This window comes from Drosophila hydei, unplaced genomic scaffold, assembly GCF_003285905.1.
Source record: "Drosophila hydei strain 15085-1641.00,03,60 unplaced genomic scaffold, DhydRS2 tig00008128-arrow-arrow-pilon, whole genome shotgun sequence".
NCBI lineage: Eukaryota > Metazoa > Arthropoda > Insecta > Diptera > Drosophilidae > Drosophila > Drosophila hydei.
The window spans coordinates 146,589-163,954 of record NW_022045838.1 but is presented as its reverse complement, the minus strand read 5'-3'; the positions used below and the strand labels follow the sequence as shown (position 1 = coordinate 163,954).

Sequence of the window (17,366 nt, the reverse complement as noted above, 5' to 3'; positions counted from 1 at the left end):
TGGATATATATATATATATATATATATATATATATATGCATGTACTCATAGATAGTTGGATAAGCACTTTGTTGTCTCTGGCTGATCGCCATCAGGCAATTAGCACGCCGCCGCCAACAATTGCCGATAAAGTGCTTTGGATACAATTCACAAATGGAGCAGCCGATCAGCTGGTTATTCATGATGCGGGTCAGCCCCCCAGCCCAAACAATTGCCAGTCATTAACATTTTTTTCGTAGCTTGGTGCGAAATTAATAGAGCACATTAAGAAACGTCTCGAGTCGCACATATATGCCAACTCAAATTGAGTAAATTAAACGAAGTATTACGTAAATATATATAATATAAGAAATACTTAAATATGCTTAAAAATGTTGCAGCTAAACAAGTTTTAGTAATGTAAAATTTGTGATATTTAATGGTTTTCTGTTTAGACTTGAATAAATTTTACTTATTAAATGAATATGAGAGAAATTCAGAAAGAAAACTTAGAAAAATATAGTAAACAATTTAGAACCTGAATAAGTTTAAAAATTAGCTAAGACATTTCAAAATCTTTGTCAAATCATAAAAATGTACAGATCTTTCTGTTAAGCCTGTCAAATTTTGTGATCTTAACTCCAAAACTATCCAAAAGAAAAATTCTTCTTATTTGATTTGTAAAGCCCATTGGGGGCGTATCTTCTTAACACATATATGTGATGTTGGCATTTGAATTGCCAAGTAGCAAATTGCTACATATAATAAATAACAATAAAAGTAATAAATAAATTACAAGCAAATAACTTGTCGTTCCGCGCAACTTCTGCTGGGGTGTATGATTGATATTTATTTATGCTATTTTTTGTGTATTTTTTTACATATTTTTTTTGGCATTTTCTTTATATTTGCATTTTCTCGCATAAAAATAAAGATCGTGATCATTTCACTTAAGCCAAAGAAAATATGAAAGAAAAATAGAGAAAAATATTTTATAAAAATAATAAAAATAAATAAATTTAAACAAATAACTTGTCGCCCGGTGAGGCAGCTGTTTAGGGCTCGGCTGCTGGTGCGTATGATTGATATTTATTTTTTCAACAAACACAAGCACCTGTGTTAAAAATTGAAATTCTCATGGCAGGGCAACAACAATAAAATAAATAAAAAACAAACCAAAGCAGAAGCAAATGCAAAGCAAGCAACCGACACAAGAAAATGTGTGAAGTTGGCGTAAAAACCGCAAATGTTGCCAGGCACGCGCTGGTAAACGCTCTCAGATCTCTCGAAAAACCAGGAAAACAGAAAAAAAATTTGAACGGTAAAGTAAATCAGTGGGAGGGTAGCTGGCAGGGCAGTGGCATACTATATCTGAGCCACGTTTTTTTTTCTCTCCTTTTTTTTTGAGTGTTCCAGCTGCCTACACACACATACTTGGCAGAATTTGCATCCGCAATCACTTTAAATGTTTCCGTTTGAATACGCAAATAAATCGAAAAGGATTTCCAATGAATGCTTATGAGTGTCTGCATGTCCCCTCGCAACACCTGCCCCCGGCCGCTACTGCTCGTATTTGAGTAAACCCTTGTTAATGTTGTTGTTTACAACAAGCGTACATGGCTAAAATCCGGGCCAAGGCACAACAGCAACAACAACAACAATTGATAACGTTGTAAAATGGCTACCGAACTGTCAGCTGCTTTTGCTCTATTGCTCCAAGATGCAGCCCCATCCAGCGCGTCACGTTCTCCACCTTTTTTATTCGTCTTGTGGTCAGTCTGAGGGCAAGTAGAAAATATGTATATGCTTTAGGTTTATGCTGAGCCATAAATAAATATGATGCGAGTCCTCACAGACATTGCATTGGGTAGACAGCAGCAATGTTGACGATATGTTGATAAACTTTAACACTACCAACAAAAAGAGACGGAGAGTGAGAGAGAGAGAGAGAGAGTGAGAGACATACAGTGCTATTGTCTAAAGAAATTGGCAAGGCTGTTCCGAATAACTTTCTCTTTATTATATAGAAACAGCATGAAATTTGAATATATTAAATTTTATAATTTAACAGATGTTACTTAATCAACAAAATATTGGTTATTAGTGAGCCTGCTTATAACAATATCAATTTTACTAATTGCAAGTTGATGTTGAAAACAGTTTTCAAGCTGATTTAAAGAAAGTCGATTCCAGTAGCAGACTTTATGAAAGAAAGTATTTACATAGCTTTGTGGTATGGTTTCTAGATGGCAATAGTAAAACGGGTTAATTATACAGAGAAATACTTATATATAGTTATTTAGCTGTCTTTTAATCTATACTCTCTGCTTATTAGTTGAAAATAGCTTTGAATTTATATATAGGGAAACATGTTTCGAGCTTTGTGGAATGTTATATAGCTGAAACAGATTTGTAGCCAAAAAGTATTTATATTATTAAATAAATTTTAGCATGCGAGTAGATATAGTTTGATATTTCATCTTTCTATATTACTATTCCTCTATGATCTTATAGTTTCTCTATGGTTCTATAGCTTCCTTCAAAGTTTGAAGCAAATTTTTGGTATTTGTTGATAGTCTAGTTTTTATTTAAAAATTTTACTATAGTCAGCTACAAAAATTCATCTTACTATTATCTACTGTATTATAGAATAAGTTATGTTATCTCTAGCAACAATCGTCGTAGAATATTCAAACCCATTCACAGCGAAAGTGTTTTCCAAAACACGTTTGGCCATTTCTTTAAAACTCGCTGTGCAGCAACAACAATTTATGCCAATATAGCTGCTCGTATAAGAAGAACAGCAACAAACACACACACAGACACACACATATTCAACATCGTAGTGAACGTCGTCGCTGGGACCAAGTCCTTTGTGTGTGGCTTTGTTATGCCAACCAAAGTATCCTTCAGGCTGGGCTGCCTGACTGGCTTTGCCGGCATTTGTATCGCCGGCTTTGCCCTCTTTTGGAAGTCTTCTCCTTTTTTTTGGAACTTGGCTACGTTACACAAATTTCCCACAGTCTCTGTACCACTGCCCCACATGCCCCACTGTGCCTGCATGTGTGGTATATAGCTGCTATTGTGGCTGGCGCTGCGGTGGTAGCGGCGGCTGCTGCTGCTTCGTCTGCGGGTGGTTGCGCCTAAACGATTTGCTTTTTGTCTGTTTTGTGTCAATTTGAAATCCGCTTTGGTTATGCGGCTGCAGCGGCAGCAGCAGCGGTAGCGACAGCAGCAGCTCAGTTGCCACGCTCGCCATTCCCCCAGTAGAGCCTGCCTTGTGTTACTATCGCAAAGATTTGCGCAGCGGCAATTGTTGGCATTTACAGCTACTTGGCTGCCATGGCAGCGGACTCCGTAGCTGTGCCCCTCGGATCCGGCATCATCAGCTTCAACTTTAGCCTCAGCTTCAGTGGCAGCTTCAGCTGTAGCTCAAGTGCCGCTCGGGGATTTATCAATTGCGTTTATAACAAATTTCGATTTGTCAGCGCAAAGCGGGCAACTTGCATTTTTGCCAGCCAAGTGCCATTGAGCGTCAGCCATAGTAAGTGGCATCTTTAACACGAGATGCTACAGCCAACAAGTTAGCCTGGGCTGGAAGTAAAAAATTCTAGATTTAGTAGAGATTCTTAGGTTTAAGATGAATATATATAGAATGGCTTATGAGAAAAGGAACTGAATAATTGATGACTTAAACTAATAGCTTGATTATCAACATTTTTTCAATCTGAACATTTTCATATCCACAGCTTTTGAGACAACAAAAATCGTTTGTTTATAGCTATGAACTTTCACTTCGTCTGCTCACATCTTTTAATCTCTTATCTACCAACTTATCTTATCTAGCAGCTTATCTTTGAAATTCATTAAATTCTAACAAATTTCATAACTTGCTTATATCTTAATCTCATTTTAACTCATCTTTAATAGTCTCAACTGACATTTAAACTCATCTCATATAATTTAGCAAAAAGTTAGTATATATCGCAGCAACTCATAAATATCGCTAGCAAAAAACTAGCTAAAGGCGCATCACTGATAAGTAGCTATCATTTACAATGGCGCTTAAAAGTCTGCTATGCATTGTAAAAGCTTAAATGCAATTTTCACAGCATCCGCAAGTTATGCCACAGCCGGATAGTTAAGTCAGAGCAACTCGGTCTAAGACCAGTTTCAGTTGACAACACAAAGCGCCTCAGTTAATAGTTAAGACAACTTTCAATCTGTCGCTTGGAGGCAGCCGACAAACCTATATGCATATATCTGTGCGTATATATAGATTTGAAGACAAACTGGATCACAAATCGGCGTCAATAAAAATATCAAAAGCCAAGCTAAATTGAAGAAGTGTTGGAGCAACAAAATATAAAAAAAAAACTAATAACAAATAAAGCTTTTCCAAATTTACATTTTATGTGTAACAAAAGTTTATTCGATTTATTGATAAAAAAAATAAATTTAAATAAAATAAAACGCAAGAATTTGTGTAAGGTGTTTTCCTTGATGTTTACTTTGGTATTGATTGCCTGACTCAATGACACGAGCTACCGATTAGTGCTTCCGGCTGTTTAGGCAATGCTTGTAGCATGCGATGGTGTCACCGGTACTGGCTGTACTGGATGTAATGGCTGCATTGGCTGAGCTGGCTGCACTGGCTGCGCTGGCTGTACTGGTTGTACTGGCTGCGCTGGCTGCACTGTACTAGGTGTTGGATCGTGCGTCTGTGCAGGTGTATAGGTGCTGGCCTGCTCTGGCTCCTTGTCAAGAATTATCTTGTACATGGCAAAGTAGAGAGCAGCGCCAAGGATTAGCTCAGCCACAGCAACGCAGGTAATTACAGCCCAGCCAGGTATAGCAAGGCCAGCTGCAAAGAGAATCAGGCAATAGTTTAATAATGTGAAGTAAGTATTCGATCTAATTGATGGATGTTGATTGAGTCTGACTGTTTATATTATCTGAATATCTGCGAATAGTTCTCAAAATTAGCAATTAGTTTCTTATTGACAAATGTTAAGCTTCGATTTAGATTGTTTCAGCAAATTTTCATGTTGACTGATAGTGATTGATGTGGTTTCATCTTGACTTACTAAAGTATCTGCGTGTTAGTGTGCGTCGTCCGCGATTCACGCGTCGCGTGGCCTCCGTTTCCTGCATGAAGCATGCCAATAGAACTGTAAATGAAAAAGACCAATATAAATTATGATATTTAACACCTTGTCGACTATCAATAGAGAGAGAGAAAAAAAAAACCAAACGAAAAACAAACACGCAAAATTATATGAAGAACGCGCCGTGTGTGGTCCCCATCAAACAGAGCGAACGACAAGACTTAGCACAGCGAATCGCTAGAACGGAACTCATGGAAACCGAAGTTGAGCATTCGTCAAAACAGAAGAGCAGAAGACTTGTTCAAATATTAATAATTAATTATTATGAAACACTTAACAACAACGCAAAAATAAAACAAAAGCAAAATGTATAAAAAGCCCGACGCGAGCGCGCGCGCGCTATCTTCGATGATAAATTAAAGCGAAGCCCAAGATCGGACTCGGGTTCAGGGGGGCACTACATTTAGCTTGTCGGCTATTGTTCCCATTGCGGATGTCAGCTTAGATTGCTATATTTCTATTGTCTCGATTCTGTGCATTGATGTCTATCGCATTCGGTTGACATTCAGCATTTTGTAAATATTCAAAAATTTAATTATCGTGTGAGATTTGGAATTTCGGTCGAAAAAGTCGCTAGGCGCAGCGACCGCGACCAGTGCATCGGTCAACCGCCAAAGCCGAAACTAATTGTTTTTCCATCGTATTTCATAATTTATATGGTGTAATAATAATTGAGCTTTACCCACATCCGGTATTAGCTATTGTTGTGCATTACATTAAGCTCAAACCAAATCAAATATTTATTAAATAAATTGAAATATGTTCAGCATTAAATAAGCATTTATCAATGAAAAATGGAGATAGGCATCCAAATACCGTACATTTACAATAAAATTCTATTTAACCTTTAGCTATTACTCATTGGCAAACAAACGCGATTGGGTCAACGCTGATGAGTAAAGCAACCAAGTTTATCAGCTGCACTGGAACTGATAAGCGCACAATTATTGTCGAGTCTCCACACATTTTAGACTCTATTTATGACACACACACAGAGTTTTGTTACTCATAGGTCTTTAAAAAGATTCCCTTCACTGTTAGTTGGTTTATTCATTAGCACTTTACACATTTTGTAGCCACTTTGTTGTGAAAGAGCCAAGAACTTTTCGACTCTACACTCTAACTGTTTGTGTATATAAAAGCAGAATTAAATTTGCTTGGAAATAATTAAGTTATAGGTTCATCAGTTGAAATCCTAGCTCAGCTTAACAGATAACTATAGTATATATAATAGGTTTGCTTAACTCGGGCCACAACTTTGACTTGATTCATATACTTTAAAATTCATACTCGCTTAACGAAAGTTCACTCTAATAAAAAATTCAAGTTAGTTTAATTTGATTTCTTAACTGGTTTTTGTCACAGGTAATACTCCAATTATAGACAGAATTCACAGGTTTTCTCTAAGTAGAAATGCACATTTTATCTATCAAAATTGATTTTATTGCAAAGATATTTGGATCTTAGCTAGACTGTAGTTGAGTTTATATAATTTTCTTTAAGTGTAGCTATTTCACGGTTCATTTTATTGCAGCAGCAGCATTCACATTCAAGATATATTCCACTAAAAAACTTTGTCACACACACACACAAATCACATTAACTTTACCCAGACATATCACCAAACAGGTGGAGAACTTCTTGGACCACATCATTTCGTCTTGTTCGTTGGGTTGGGGCTCGTTTCCGTCGCAAACTGTAAAATGAAACTGAAATATGTAGCTCGATTTTGGCGAGCAACAAGTGCGAGTATCTTATCGGGAGACCTCTGTTGTTAGCACAATACTAAATAAAGATAAGATTAGATAGGCTGAGGCTTCTTTTGAGTTTGCGCAATGCGAGCAAAGCCCAGAGATAAAAGACAAAAATGTTTTAGTTTTTTTTTTTTACATGTTTTATTATTGTTTCTTTTTTTGTACTCGAATTATTCATAGCTCGTTCTCATTGACTAATACGCTTATTTTAACTTCAAATGAGAGTGCCATAGCCTGGTTTTTTGTTGTTGGCAAACTCAGTTCCTGTATTACGGGGGAGTGTATCTTTAGTGGCGACGGAACTTCAGACGACGGACAGTCTTGTAGCGGTAGCCATCATCGCCAAGGATTTGACCCTCAGCTGGTACATCGATCACAGCCTGCTCAACTGGAGGCAGGTATTCGTTGGCAATCTCGGAGACATCACGGCGTTGACGGTACTTCAGGCGACGGACGGTCTTGTAACGGTAGCCATCATCAGCCAGAGGAGCAGATTCGATAGGACCGGCAATGCCGATATCCTGGGCCACCTCACCAACTGGGGGCAGGTACTCGGCGGATGGGAGTTCGCTGACATCACGACGATGACGGTACTTCAGGCGACGGACGGTCTTGTAACGGTAGCCATCATCAGCCAGAGGAGCAGATTCGATAGGACCGGCAATGCCGATATCCTGGGACACCTCACCAACTGGGGGCAGGTACTCAGCGCTGGGCAATTCGTTGACGTCACGACGATGACGGTACTTCAGGCGACGGACGGTCTTGTAACGGTAGCCATCATCAGCCAGAGGAGCAGATTCGATAGGACCGGCAATGCCGATATCCTGGGACACCTCACCAACTGGGGGCAGGTACTCAGCGCTGGGCAATTCGTTGACGTCACGACGATGACGGTACTTCAGGCGACGGACGGTCTTGTAACGGTAGCCATCATCAGCCAGAGGAGCAGATTCGATAGGACCGGCAATGCCGATATCCTGGGACACCTCACCAACTGGGGGCAGGTACTCAGCGCTGGGCAATTCGTTGACGTCACGACGATGACGGTACTTCAGGCGACGGACGGTCTTGTAACGGTAGCCATCATCAGCCAGAGGAGCGGATTCGATAGGACCAGCAACGCCGATATCCTGGGACACCTCACCAACTGGGGGCAGGTACTCGGCGGATGGGAGTTCGCTGACATCACGACGATGACGGTACTTCAGGCGACGGACGGTCTTGTAACGGTAGCCATCATCAGCCAGAGGAGCGGATTCGATAGGACCAGCAACGCCGATATCCTGGGACACCTCACCAACTGGGGGCAGGTACTCGGCGGATGGGAGTTCGCTGACATCACGACGATGACGGTACTTCAGGCGACGGACGGTCTTGTAGCGATAACCATTATCACCGAGGGCACCCTGCTCGAGTGGCAAATCGATTGGCTCAGCGGCGACTTCTAGGTTATTGTCGACAGGTGGCAGATAATCCGTGGCGATGGATGTAGCCGAGGCAGCTGCGATCACAGCAAAGGCAATAACAAAGAATTTCTGCAAGAGTACAAGAAGTTGGAGTTATGGATGGGTTAGTCCTGTGTGTGCGATTTCCAAGAGGTTATGAGGCTGGCAGACTAACCATATTCAAAGATGCTCCCAGACGATGCGTGTCTATGAGATTAATCCAAATTTGATTCTGTTTTGAAACCAGACCTTACGACACTATTTATACACAGCATTTTGCGAAAAAGTTCTCGCCGCAGCCACTCTGCCATTCACTTTAGAGACGATCCAAAAAATGAAACCGGTTACTGATCCATGCGGCAACTACCGCATCATAGATGTACGCTCGAGATCGTCTGCGTTTGATGTTAATGCTGATGTCGATGTCGATCGACTTCGTTCAACTCGACTACTTCAACTCCATTGATGGCCGGCATTAGCCGCATTTAGGTGGTTTGTCTTGTTAGCTAGTGGCTATTGTTAAAAGTATTTCACGTCGAAAAGTATATCAATTTTACTCTGTGTCTGGCTCTAACATTCAGATACTAAATAATATAATATTCACATATATATATTAAGATATATATAAAACAAAACGAAAGTCAACAATAGATTGCGATGACGATAAAAAGAGCTTCTATAGCAACAACAATCGCATGTTGAACGTGGCGGCCACGATTTCAGATTTTGGATCTTTTGCTTATTTTATTTATTTTTTTTTTATATTTTTTTTTAACTGTCTCAAAACGTTAACAGAATCAACAATAGTTGAGGGCTCTTTGCATTCTTCTTCATAAGCTTTGATAGACTCGATTATTTGTATCAAAAATAATGGGCTGTATGTGCATATGAATAGCAGCTGTTGGGGTCAATCCAAACACACAATCAACTCAATGCCTATTCGCCAGGTAATTGCAAGCGGAAGTTGTCGTTGTTGTTATTGTTATCATTATGGACGCTTCTTCAGTTTATTGACTGATGGACAGCTGCGTATATTGTTTTATAATTTTTTTTTGGCGACTCTTGAACAACGCTTAAGGCCACGCGAAGTGTGTGTGCGTGTGTGCTGGAGTTGTTGTGTGGTGTGTGGACATGATGGACACAAATGCTCTTGAGTGTTGCTATTTTCGGTTACGCCACATTAGGCATCTAATAATAGCCAGATGATACAATAGATCTTTCAATCCAAACGCAAACTTTGGCATATTTTTATTTTCCTAATATCTGCTTATAAAATATATGCTTCTCGCTTGGCCCGTGGCAATTTAAATTTAAATTCAAGTCTTGTGGCTGCTCCAATTGTGCACAAAACACGCAATAAATCTCTCGAATGTTTTCGATTATCATCATCAACAACATAATCATCAACTTGAATCATTATTATGGCGATGTTTCAAGTAGGCGTCTTAGAATGTTGAGCTTAGAATGTGTTGAAGCATTCTCAATCTCGTTTCATGCTATATTTCTGGTGTCCATGACCTTGGCAAAGCTATTTTCGTTCAATTCCTAAACTATATTCACGATAACTAGCGCATATATCTTCGACCAGTTTAAAATCTATAGAAAAACAACAATATATATGCTCCTGTTTCATTTGTCATTTATTCATAGGTAAATGGAACAAAAGAAAACAAAATATATATATATGTATATATTTTCAACCATTGCTATAGAGTATTCTGCATATTTAATTTATATCTGGCAATCAACATCATCATCAAAATGCCACTGCCCAGCATGTGGCAACGCGGGGAAAAACCGTTAAAAACAAATAGAATCGCAGTTGCCGCTTGTGCCAGGCTCCATATCGGGGGAACAAAATATGGGAATACATACATGTAGAACGCTGGAATCAAAAAATATATATGTCTGCATATATGTATGGTCAGGTCGGGCGATCCTTTACGGGCCGTAAAATACGCGTCGGCTGCCGTTTTCAGTTTCATTTTCAATTCATGCATCCGTTCGCCCCCGTCGGCTTATAATATGTGTAACTTATTGTGAGGCACATCCGGTGGCTTGGGGCCCGTCCGTGGGTCAATTTTCAATCATCCAGCTGGCAGAGGCAAGCGGTGCCCCGATTAATCCAATGCATCTCCGTCTGGGAGCACCTCAGCTGCAGATACATTACAAAATTCGTCGAATGCCCCGTGGTGGAGAGTATGCCACGACGTTCGCTGGTCTTATAAACGGGACAGTCATAAATGGGAGCAGCATCCGTACCGGCACGGGGACGCTGCACCTCAGTGTCGCTGCCGCGTGGTATTTCCTCTGGCATTCGAAGCACAGGACGTAAATATATAACAGGCAGAGTATCGAATAAAATTTTCGAAAACGATTCATCCACTTCTTTGGTCTTGCGATTCCAGCGAGCGCCCTCTATGAAAATGCCCTGCGCACACAAAATAAACAAGAGCTAATGAATGTGGTTCTTGCAAAAAATTAGAAAGCTAGAATAGTAAGAATATAATGCTCAAGCTCGTAACAAAAGACAGTTTGACCTAAAAAATCTATTTAACCTAGATTAAAAGGAAGAAAATAGTAAGGCCTTAGATCAAATAGCGAAGTAGTTCAAGGTGATGTTGGGTGATATTAGAGAAAAAAATTTGTATGTGCTTCATTATGTGATTAAAATGAAATTAAGAAATAAATTATCAAATTCTACCTTAACCAAGACTCAAAGTAAATAATTTAATTATTTATAAAATTGGTTTAGTTCGCTTCGGAATACAATTTTGACTTTTAGAGTCTTTCTTACTTGTATAAACTTTGTCTCATCATTAATCTCTTTTTGTTCCTAGAGTTTGGTTTGTCCACAAATATATTGTTAAAATATGTAACAAGTCTTTCAATTTTGTTCATTGATCAGTCCCATACTTACCCTGATATAGGCGCCCACACTAGCGACCTGTGTGGTTTGCGTCTCAAATTTGGTGACTGCAAACTCAATGAAAATCATGTCAATCTGAAAGCGATTCTTGCGCGAATAGTTTTGCAGGACGCCCGTTATGAAGGATTGGGTGAAGTAGAAGCCCGATATCCAATAGACATTCGGCTCACCGTTGTCTATCCACTCCTGAAAGAAGGCCAAGCTGGACATGGGAGATAGCAGCAAAAATGGGTGGATGATGAGTTATCTTATTTTTCAATTTGTTAATAAACATTTAATATTTGAACACAAAGAACTGGGACTGCACAAAGCCCTGCCAGCAGCCCACACACACACAAATGGCATCGTCCTTTGATGTCAATGGCAAATAAGATTTTCGCTATGAATGGCAGCAGCAGCAGCAGCACATACGGCATAGGGCCTTATGGAAGGTGGAAGTATGTATGCCTCATATACATTTTTATTATATTTGCACAATTGCAGCAAAAGGACGCAACAGCAGCAATGGCAGCAGTGGCAGCAGCCGGAATACAATGCCCATTGATGGCTGTAAAATAGAAATGTGACAGAGCGCACTCACCGGGCCAGAAAGTCGCTCACGTAGCTGCCCAAAGGCTTGAGCGACGGATAGCTCTTCTTCAACCAATCCGCTGGCAGTTTACCTATAATCATGGACGCATGTGTGCGCTCCAATTCGGGTATCATCGCTATCTGACCGACTACAGCTTTGCCCACATTCACCAGGCTCTTGCGTATATAGGAGAGCAGACGATTGAAGCGTATTAGCTCTTGCCGTAGCACCGTGTTCATTGAATTGGTATAGACCACGGGATATGTCTTGGACACCTCGGCGAGGTCGAATTCTTCAGGCAGGCGACCTAATAATTCCTTACATATGGCTATGGCCGGATCTTCCTTAGCGCCGCTTGCCGAACTCGCCTTCACCGAGGCCATCAAATCGGTCTGCGTGAGCAGCACTCCGTTAATGAGCTAAGAGAGCGATAGATAAAAATACAAATTGACTGTGATATATATGATGATATGACGTACGGCATTAGTTTCCTTCACATTGCGATTAATATCCGCATTCTCATGCAAGCCATATACCTCGGGCTGCGGACTCAGCGGAAACGTGGATACATACTCAATGGAGTTCAGTTTTGTTGGACTCAGAGGCACACAATAGTTGCCCGACTGTGACAAGGCATAGCTGAGAGAAAAGAGAGGCTCTTACAAAGGTTCATCAGTCACTTATATGATAAGTCTAATACTTACTTATCAACCTCTATTGTATTGCTATTGTATATCATGTTCAGCAGCGACAACATCAGACGACGATCCTTGTCGTCGGTCACACGTCCGCCGTAATTGCACTCGCCTGTCAGATAGACATGTCCACGGAAGGGTATGCTGTGGTTCTGCGCAATGAACATCTTCAACTGCAGCAAGGAGATTCTAAAAAGAGAATGTTAACAGAGAAGAAGAGAATGTTTCCTCTTTATTGCCATAAATACTCACTTTAGATCCGACTCATTGAACTCGTAGGGTATATTCCAGCCTAGGGGACCGAACTCGCGCCGCTCCTGCACGACAGCATGGAAGAAGACCAAAGCAAAGACGCCGCGCAGCCAACACTTGTTGGCCTGGTCAGAGAACAGGAAGGCGTTTGTAAAGAACTTGTCGCGCATTAATGGATCTGAGGTAAATGAGCGGTGCATATTGGCTCGCAAACCCTTGGGCGGCTCGTTTGTCATCTTCACTGAGTTCTGCAGCACTGAGACGGGAAATACGGAGCTTGGATATGAGGTGCACCACAGGCGATAGTCGGCATGTGCGTTCTCCGTTAATGTGGTGTCGTTGCAAATACGCTCCAGGTCACCCATCCAGCTGAAGGCGACGTGACAATTCTGCAGAACGACCCATTGGCCATGACGCACTGCGTCCGTGATCATCTTTTCTGCACGCGGTCCTTGGCCCTGACCCAACGAAATCGTTTTCGTTCTAGAAGAGACACAGAAACAATAGGGGGAAAACCACGCGCTTAGCATAAATTTGGTTTAAAGTTGCAAAAGTTATCGCTGACAGCGGAGCACAGCTGCAAAACAGCTCGGCTGCTGCCACCGCCCACTCGCAGTGGAGCAGAGCATGCAGCCAGCCTCCACATATCCGGTACAAGTCGGCACATGTCGCGCTTAATCGAAAACAAGCCCGTGCCCAGCAGCGGGCGGCGCATACATGCTGGATACATGAAAATATGAGGCACAGTCTACGTTAATTAACTTACTTTTCGTACATGTTGCGTTGTTTGGCGAACATAAAGAGACTGGCCATGGGATCGGAGCCGGCTGAAAGCAAAAACACCAGCGGTATTCTTGGCGAGCTGTCCGCGAACGAAGCGCCCAAATCGAACGGCGGCGGCTCCACAAACGACCTGTCCAGGTTGCGGGTGATGTACGCCTGTGTTGATAGCAAATTAAATGAGATGTGCCCATGACACATAACACCCGAATGAATTTACTTACACGCACAGCTGGCACCAGTTTGTCTGGTCGCATGCTCTTCAATATGATCAGTTTCAGCATCTCGCTGACCTCGTTGTAGGGCGCTGGCAAGGGCATTTCTTGTGGATTGGTAGCATCGTAGTAATCGCGCCACTCATTTAAATTTTTTTTCATTTTCGAATGTAAGTTGCTGATGCTAAGAGCAGAGAAATATATTCAGAATATAGTGTGTGATTGATTGATTGTCCAAGTCTTACCCATCCAGATCGCTGGCTCGGTAGATGCCCGCCCACGCCTTTTCAGGCAGCCAATCTTTGTATGGATTGGGTATGATCGACTTGAAGCCAATGCCGCCAGTCAAGAAAAACAGCAGCTCCTCCTTTTCCAGACGGCCCTGGGAGACCAGTATACCCAAGCACATGACCAGCGATATGACCAGCTTGTCCTTCTCGAATAGCGAACGGCAGACGTTGGTATAAATGGATTTGGTAAAGAAATCGTTAAGATTCTGTAAGCGCTCCAGCAGCACCGCCGACTTGGGCGCCTTCAATATGGTATTCACGAAGAGATTTAGAAACCAGGCTAAGGAATACTGATACATCGGATCCACATTGGCCAGCTCGCTGATGCAGAAGAATAAAATGGCCGAGTGCTTGGCCACGGGTATATACTGCTGTCGTGCTGCGTCGATTTCGATTTCGGTGGCAACGGCAATAACCTGCTTCTCCTGTATGTCTTCCGATAGGATCTTACTGGACGATAGTATATTGATGGCATTCTCATCCTCCAGCACATTGCCCTCCGATGTGGACAGCACCTGTGAGCATAGAAGTAGAAGTGGAACCACTTAATATAAGTCTTGCGCAGATTTAAACGTTTTATTTCCAGTTAATTGAATTGTCATTGGCCGAGCAGCGAAACATAAATAAAATATTTGCTCTAATTGAAAGCCAAAAGGATGCTCAATGCAAAAAAAGCAAAAAAGAAAAAAAAAAGGAAAGAAAAGAAAACACATTTATTATAGAAATAAAGCGAACGGGGTGGGACTTACCTCTAATATCTGGGATTCAATGGTGTACAATGCATCACGATTCCTTGCGGATTCAATAATCAATTGTTCCTTCTTCTCTTGCAAATCGGGACGCTCGTGTGCCACAACAATCGCCAGCAATTGTTCGCGTAATCCTTGTTCAGTTATCATGAAATTTAATACTGTTACCTAAACAGCCAGCAAGCAGAGTGGAGAATGAAAAATGTATATATGCATGTAGCACGTAAAATGGGAAACTCCAAAATAAACACACACACGCACACACATACATAATGTGCCGCAGTAGAAAAATAAAGAAAAGCGAATAGAAAAACTGCTGACAACAGTTGCAGCAGCAGCAGCAGCAACAGCATAAAAAGCAATGGAAACGCCAACAGAAGCGAAATGCTGGAAAATTTTATAAACACGCCAACGGCCAGGACCCAGGACTAGGAGCTAGAAGGCAGCACTATGGAAAGGGGTTGGAGAGCTTTGGTTTTGCCATTGAGACTGCGACTAAGACTGGGCTGCTAGTTATGCAGCAGCCAGGCTCGCACGTACATCAATGGCAAGTCCTCAACTCATCTTCTTGTTCTCGTCATCGACGTCGTCGTCGTCAATGGCATCGAAAATTTGCATATTGGCAGCGCCGGCTGCTGCGCTGCAGCGCATTTTCCAAATATCAATTTAAGTTCGTCGTTTTTATTACACAACACACTAACGTCATCATTGGCTTGGCTTGCCACAAAACTCACAGTTCCAGCTTGTACGCTGCTTGGCTCCATTCCTAACTGCTGTGGACGACTGTCTGCATATGTCAACTTACCATAACCATCACTTCCGGCGGATAGTGCGGATTGCGCAGACAGGTCGTTATGTAAAGACGAAAATTGGGATTGTATTCAATCATTGTGTCGCCACTCCTTATGAACAGGCCGCCCTTGCTCTTGATAATGTTCTTCTCCAAGATGGGCGTTAGATTCGAATCCAGTTTCTCGCCTACATGAAGAGATGGATATTGATATATAGAAACAGATACAAAGAGAGATGTAGATATAGATATAGCTTACAGTTACTATATATGATTTTATGACTTACCCACATTCTCTATGAGCACAGGTTGTCCATAGGTCAAGGCCAGCTCAAGCACTTGCATATAATTGGAATCGCTCTGCTTAATCACCTTCAAATTATTGTTTTTCTCCATATTTTTGATCCACTTGTTTGCTTGCACTACGGGATATTTGTTGTAGCATAGAGTTGATAGTCTGCTTGTTCACTCTACTTACCCTGCGGATCGATGAGCAAGGAGTAGCGACTGCTATTGGCTACGATGATGCCATTCTCCACCGAAAAGTTATCAGCGGGCAGTCCGGCCAACGACCAGGCGCGTATTGTCATTGGATGACCCAATGTGGTGGCCAGCGAAAAGGTCTCACTGCTGGGTATATGATGTCGAGCGCAAATGCTATTCCAATCATCCAAAATATTAGCGCGATACTAAAGAAAATTAGAAAGAAAAATGTCATAACGGCCTGGCAGATGTAAAGGGCACAGAAATAGTTTTCGTATAATACATTCATGGAGAGTTAGTTAAGATATCAACTAGATAAATTCTATAAAGTACAAACTGTGCCACTCTATTATTCGATAACAACATTACGAATTGCTTTGCCTAGTTGAGTGCTTTTTTCTTTTTACATCAATATGTCAGCGTTTTTGCATTTTTTGTGAGCTGGACATAGAAAACTATTTCTATATACTTTCCACATATATAATATGTGCATAAATATATATATGTATAAAAATGTCACGTCAGCTATAAAACTAAGCACTGATTAAAAAAGAAAAGCTGCGCAAAAACAAGGTAGAAATATTAAAGAGCTGCACGAAGTCCAAATACTCTGTATTATGAATATTGATAGTATCATGGATAAATGTAACTCTATCAGGTATAGAGCTGCTACGAAGTTTACAGCATGATAATTTAATAGCAAATGATTTCCTCTATTGATATTATCTATGTGAACATGTTAAGCTCTTTCATCGCATTGAGTAATTGAGAGCTCAGAGCTACAACAACTGAGCCTGCCTGTCTGATACGCTCATCATGGTGTAATCTACACCCTATTGTGGGTAGCTATATATATATACAATTTTTTTACTGTCCAAGCATAAACAGAAAAAAAGAAGAAAAATATGGGAGAGAGGAAGAGGGGAAAAGGAAATCAATGCAACGTGCTCATGCATATTAAAATCCTTTATGGAAACCGAGCACGGCGACCATTAGCTGTGCTGCCGAAAGAGCACAGTTTTCGCACAGTGTTCACAGTTCCCAGAGCAATTGCTGCATTTGTTTGTCTAACACTCACTTCGGTGGTGAAGAAGCCCAGGTAAGCGGTGCAGCCACCAGCGAGCAGCACATCGCCCACAATATTGCTGATGGATTCGTGCAGGGTCTTCGCTGCCTCTGACCAGCGTGTCTTCTCGCCGCCCAGGCCGCCCAGCAGTTTTTCAGCTCTGCAATAAATGAAGCAGAGAAACTCATAAAAATGAA

The 17,366-nt window shown here is 41.3% G+C and overlaps 3 protein-coding genes across 3 annotated transcripts in view; all 3 read right to left on the bottom strand.

Annotated features, from left to right (window-relative positions):
* Positions 1-4,435: 4,435 nt before the first annotated feature.
* On the bottom strand, positions 4,436-6,838 carry LOC111604495. The gene is made up of 3 exons (XM_023322586.2): positions 6,757-6,838; positions 5,067-5,150; positions 4,436-4,843 (listed from the first exon to the last, which is right to left on the bottom strand). Exons 1-3 carry the CDS (start codon positions 6,800-6,802, stop codon positions 4,548-4,550), a joined length of 426 nt encoding a protein of 141 aa, XP_023178354.2. The 5' UTR covers positions 6,803-6,838; the 3' UTR covers positions 4,436-4,547.
* Positions 6,839-7,114: 276 nt separating this feature from the next.
* LOC111604501 lies at positions 7,115-8,834 on the bottom strand. Its single transcript, XM_030225316.1, has 2 exons — positions 8,802-8,834; positions 7,115-8,439 (listed from the first exon to the last, which is right to left on the bottom strand). The coding sequence occupies exons 1-2, from the start codon at positions 8,832-8,834 to the stop codon at positions 7,189-7,191; spliced, it is 1,284 nt and encodes a 427-aa protein (XP_030081176.1). The 3' UTR covers positions 7,115-7,188.
* A 1,460-nt stretch (positions 8,835-10,294) lies between these two features.
* Positions 10,295-17,366, bottom strand: part of LOC111604499 (dynein heavy chain 3, axonemal) — a 38,537-nt gene continuing 31,465 nt past the window's right edge. The window contains exons 40-53 of the mRNA XM_030225313.1: positions 17,182-17,329; positions 16,099-16,309; positions 15,908-16,042; positions 15,636-15,808; positions 14,831-14,998; positions 14,037-14,596; positions 13,801-13,975; positions 13,563-13,735; positions 12,797-13,279; positions 12,554-12,733; positions 12,329-12,488; positions 11,859-12,268; positions 11,270-11,480; positions 10,295-10,780 (exon numbers count right to left, since the gene is read on the bottom strand). Of these exons, the coding sequence (XP_030081173.1) occupies positions 10,433-10,780; positions 11,270-11,480; positions 11,859-12,268; positions 12,329-12,488; positions 12,554-12,733; positions 12,797-13,279; positions 13,563-13,735; positions 13,801-13,975; positions 14,037-14,596; positions 14,831-14,998; positions 15,636-15,808; positions 15,908-16,042; positions 16,099-16,309; positions 17,182-17,329 (3,535 nt within the window). The 3' untranslated portion in view covers positions 10,295-10,432. The remainder of the gene's footprint in view (positions 10,781-11,269; positions 11,481-11,858; positions 12,269-12,328; positions 12,489-12,553; positions 12,734-12,796; positions 13,280-13,562; positions 13,736-13,800; positions 13,976-14,036; positions 14,597-14,830; positions 14,999-15,635; positions 15,809-15,907; positions 16,043-16,098; positions 16,310-17,181; positions 17,330-17,366) is intronic.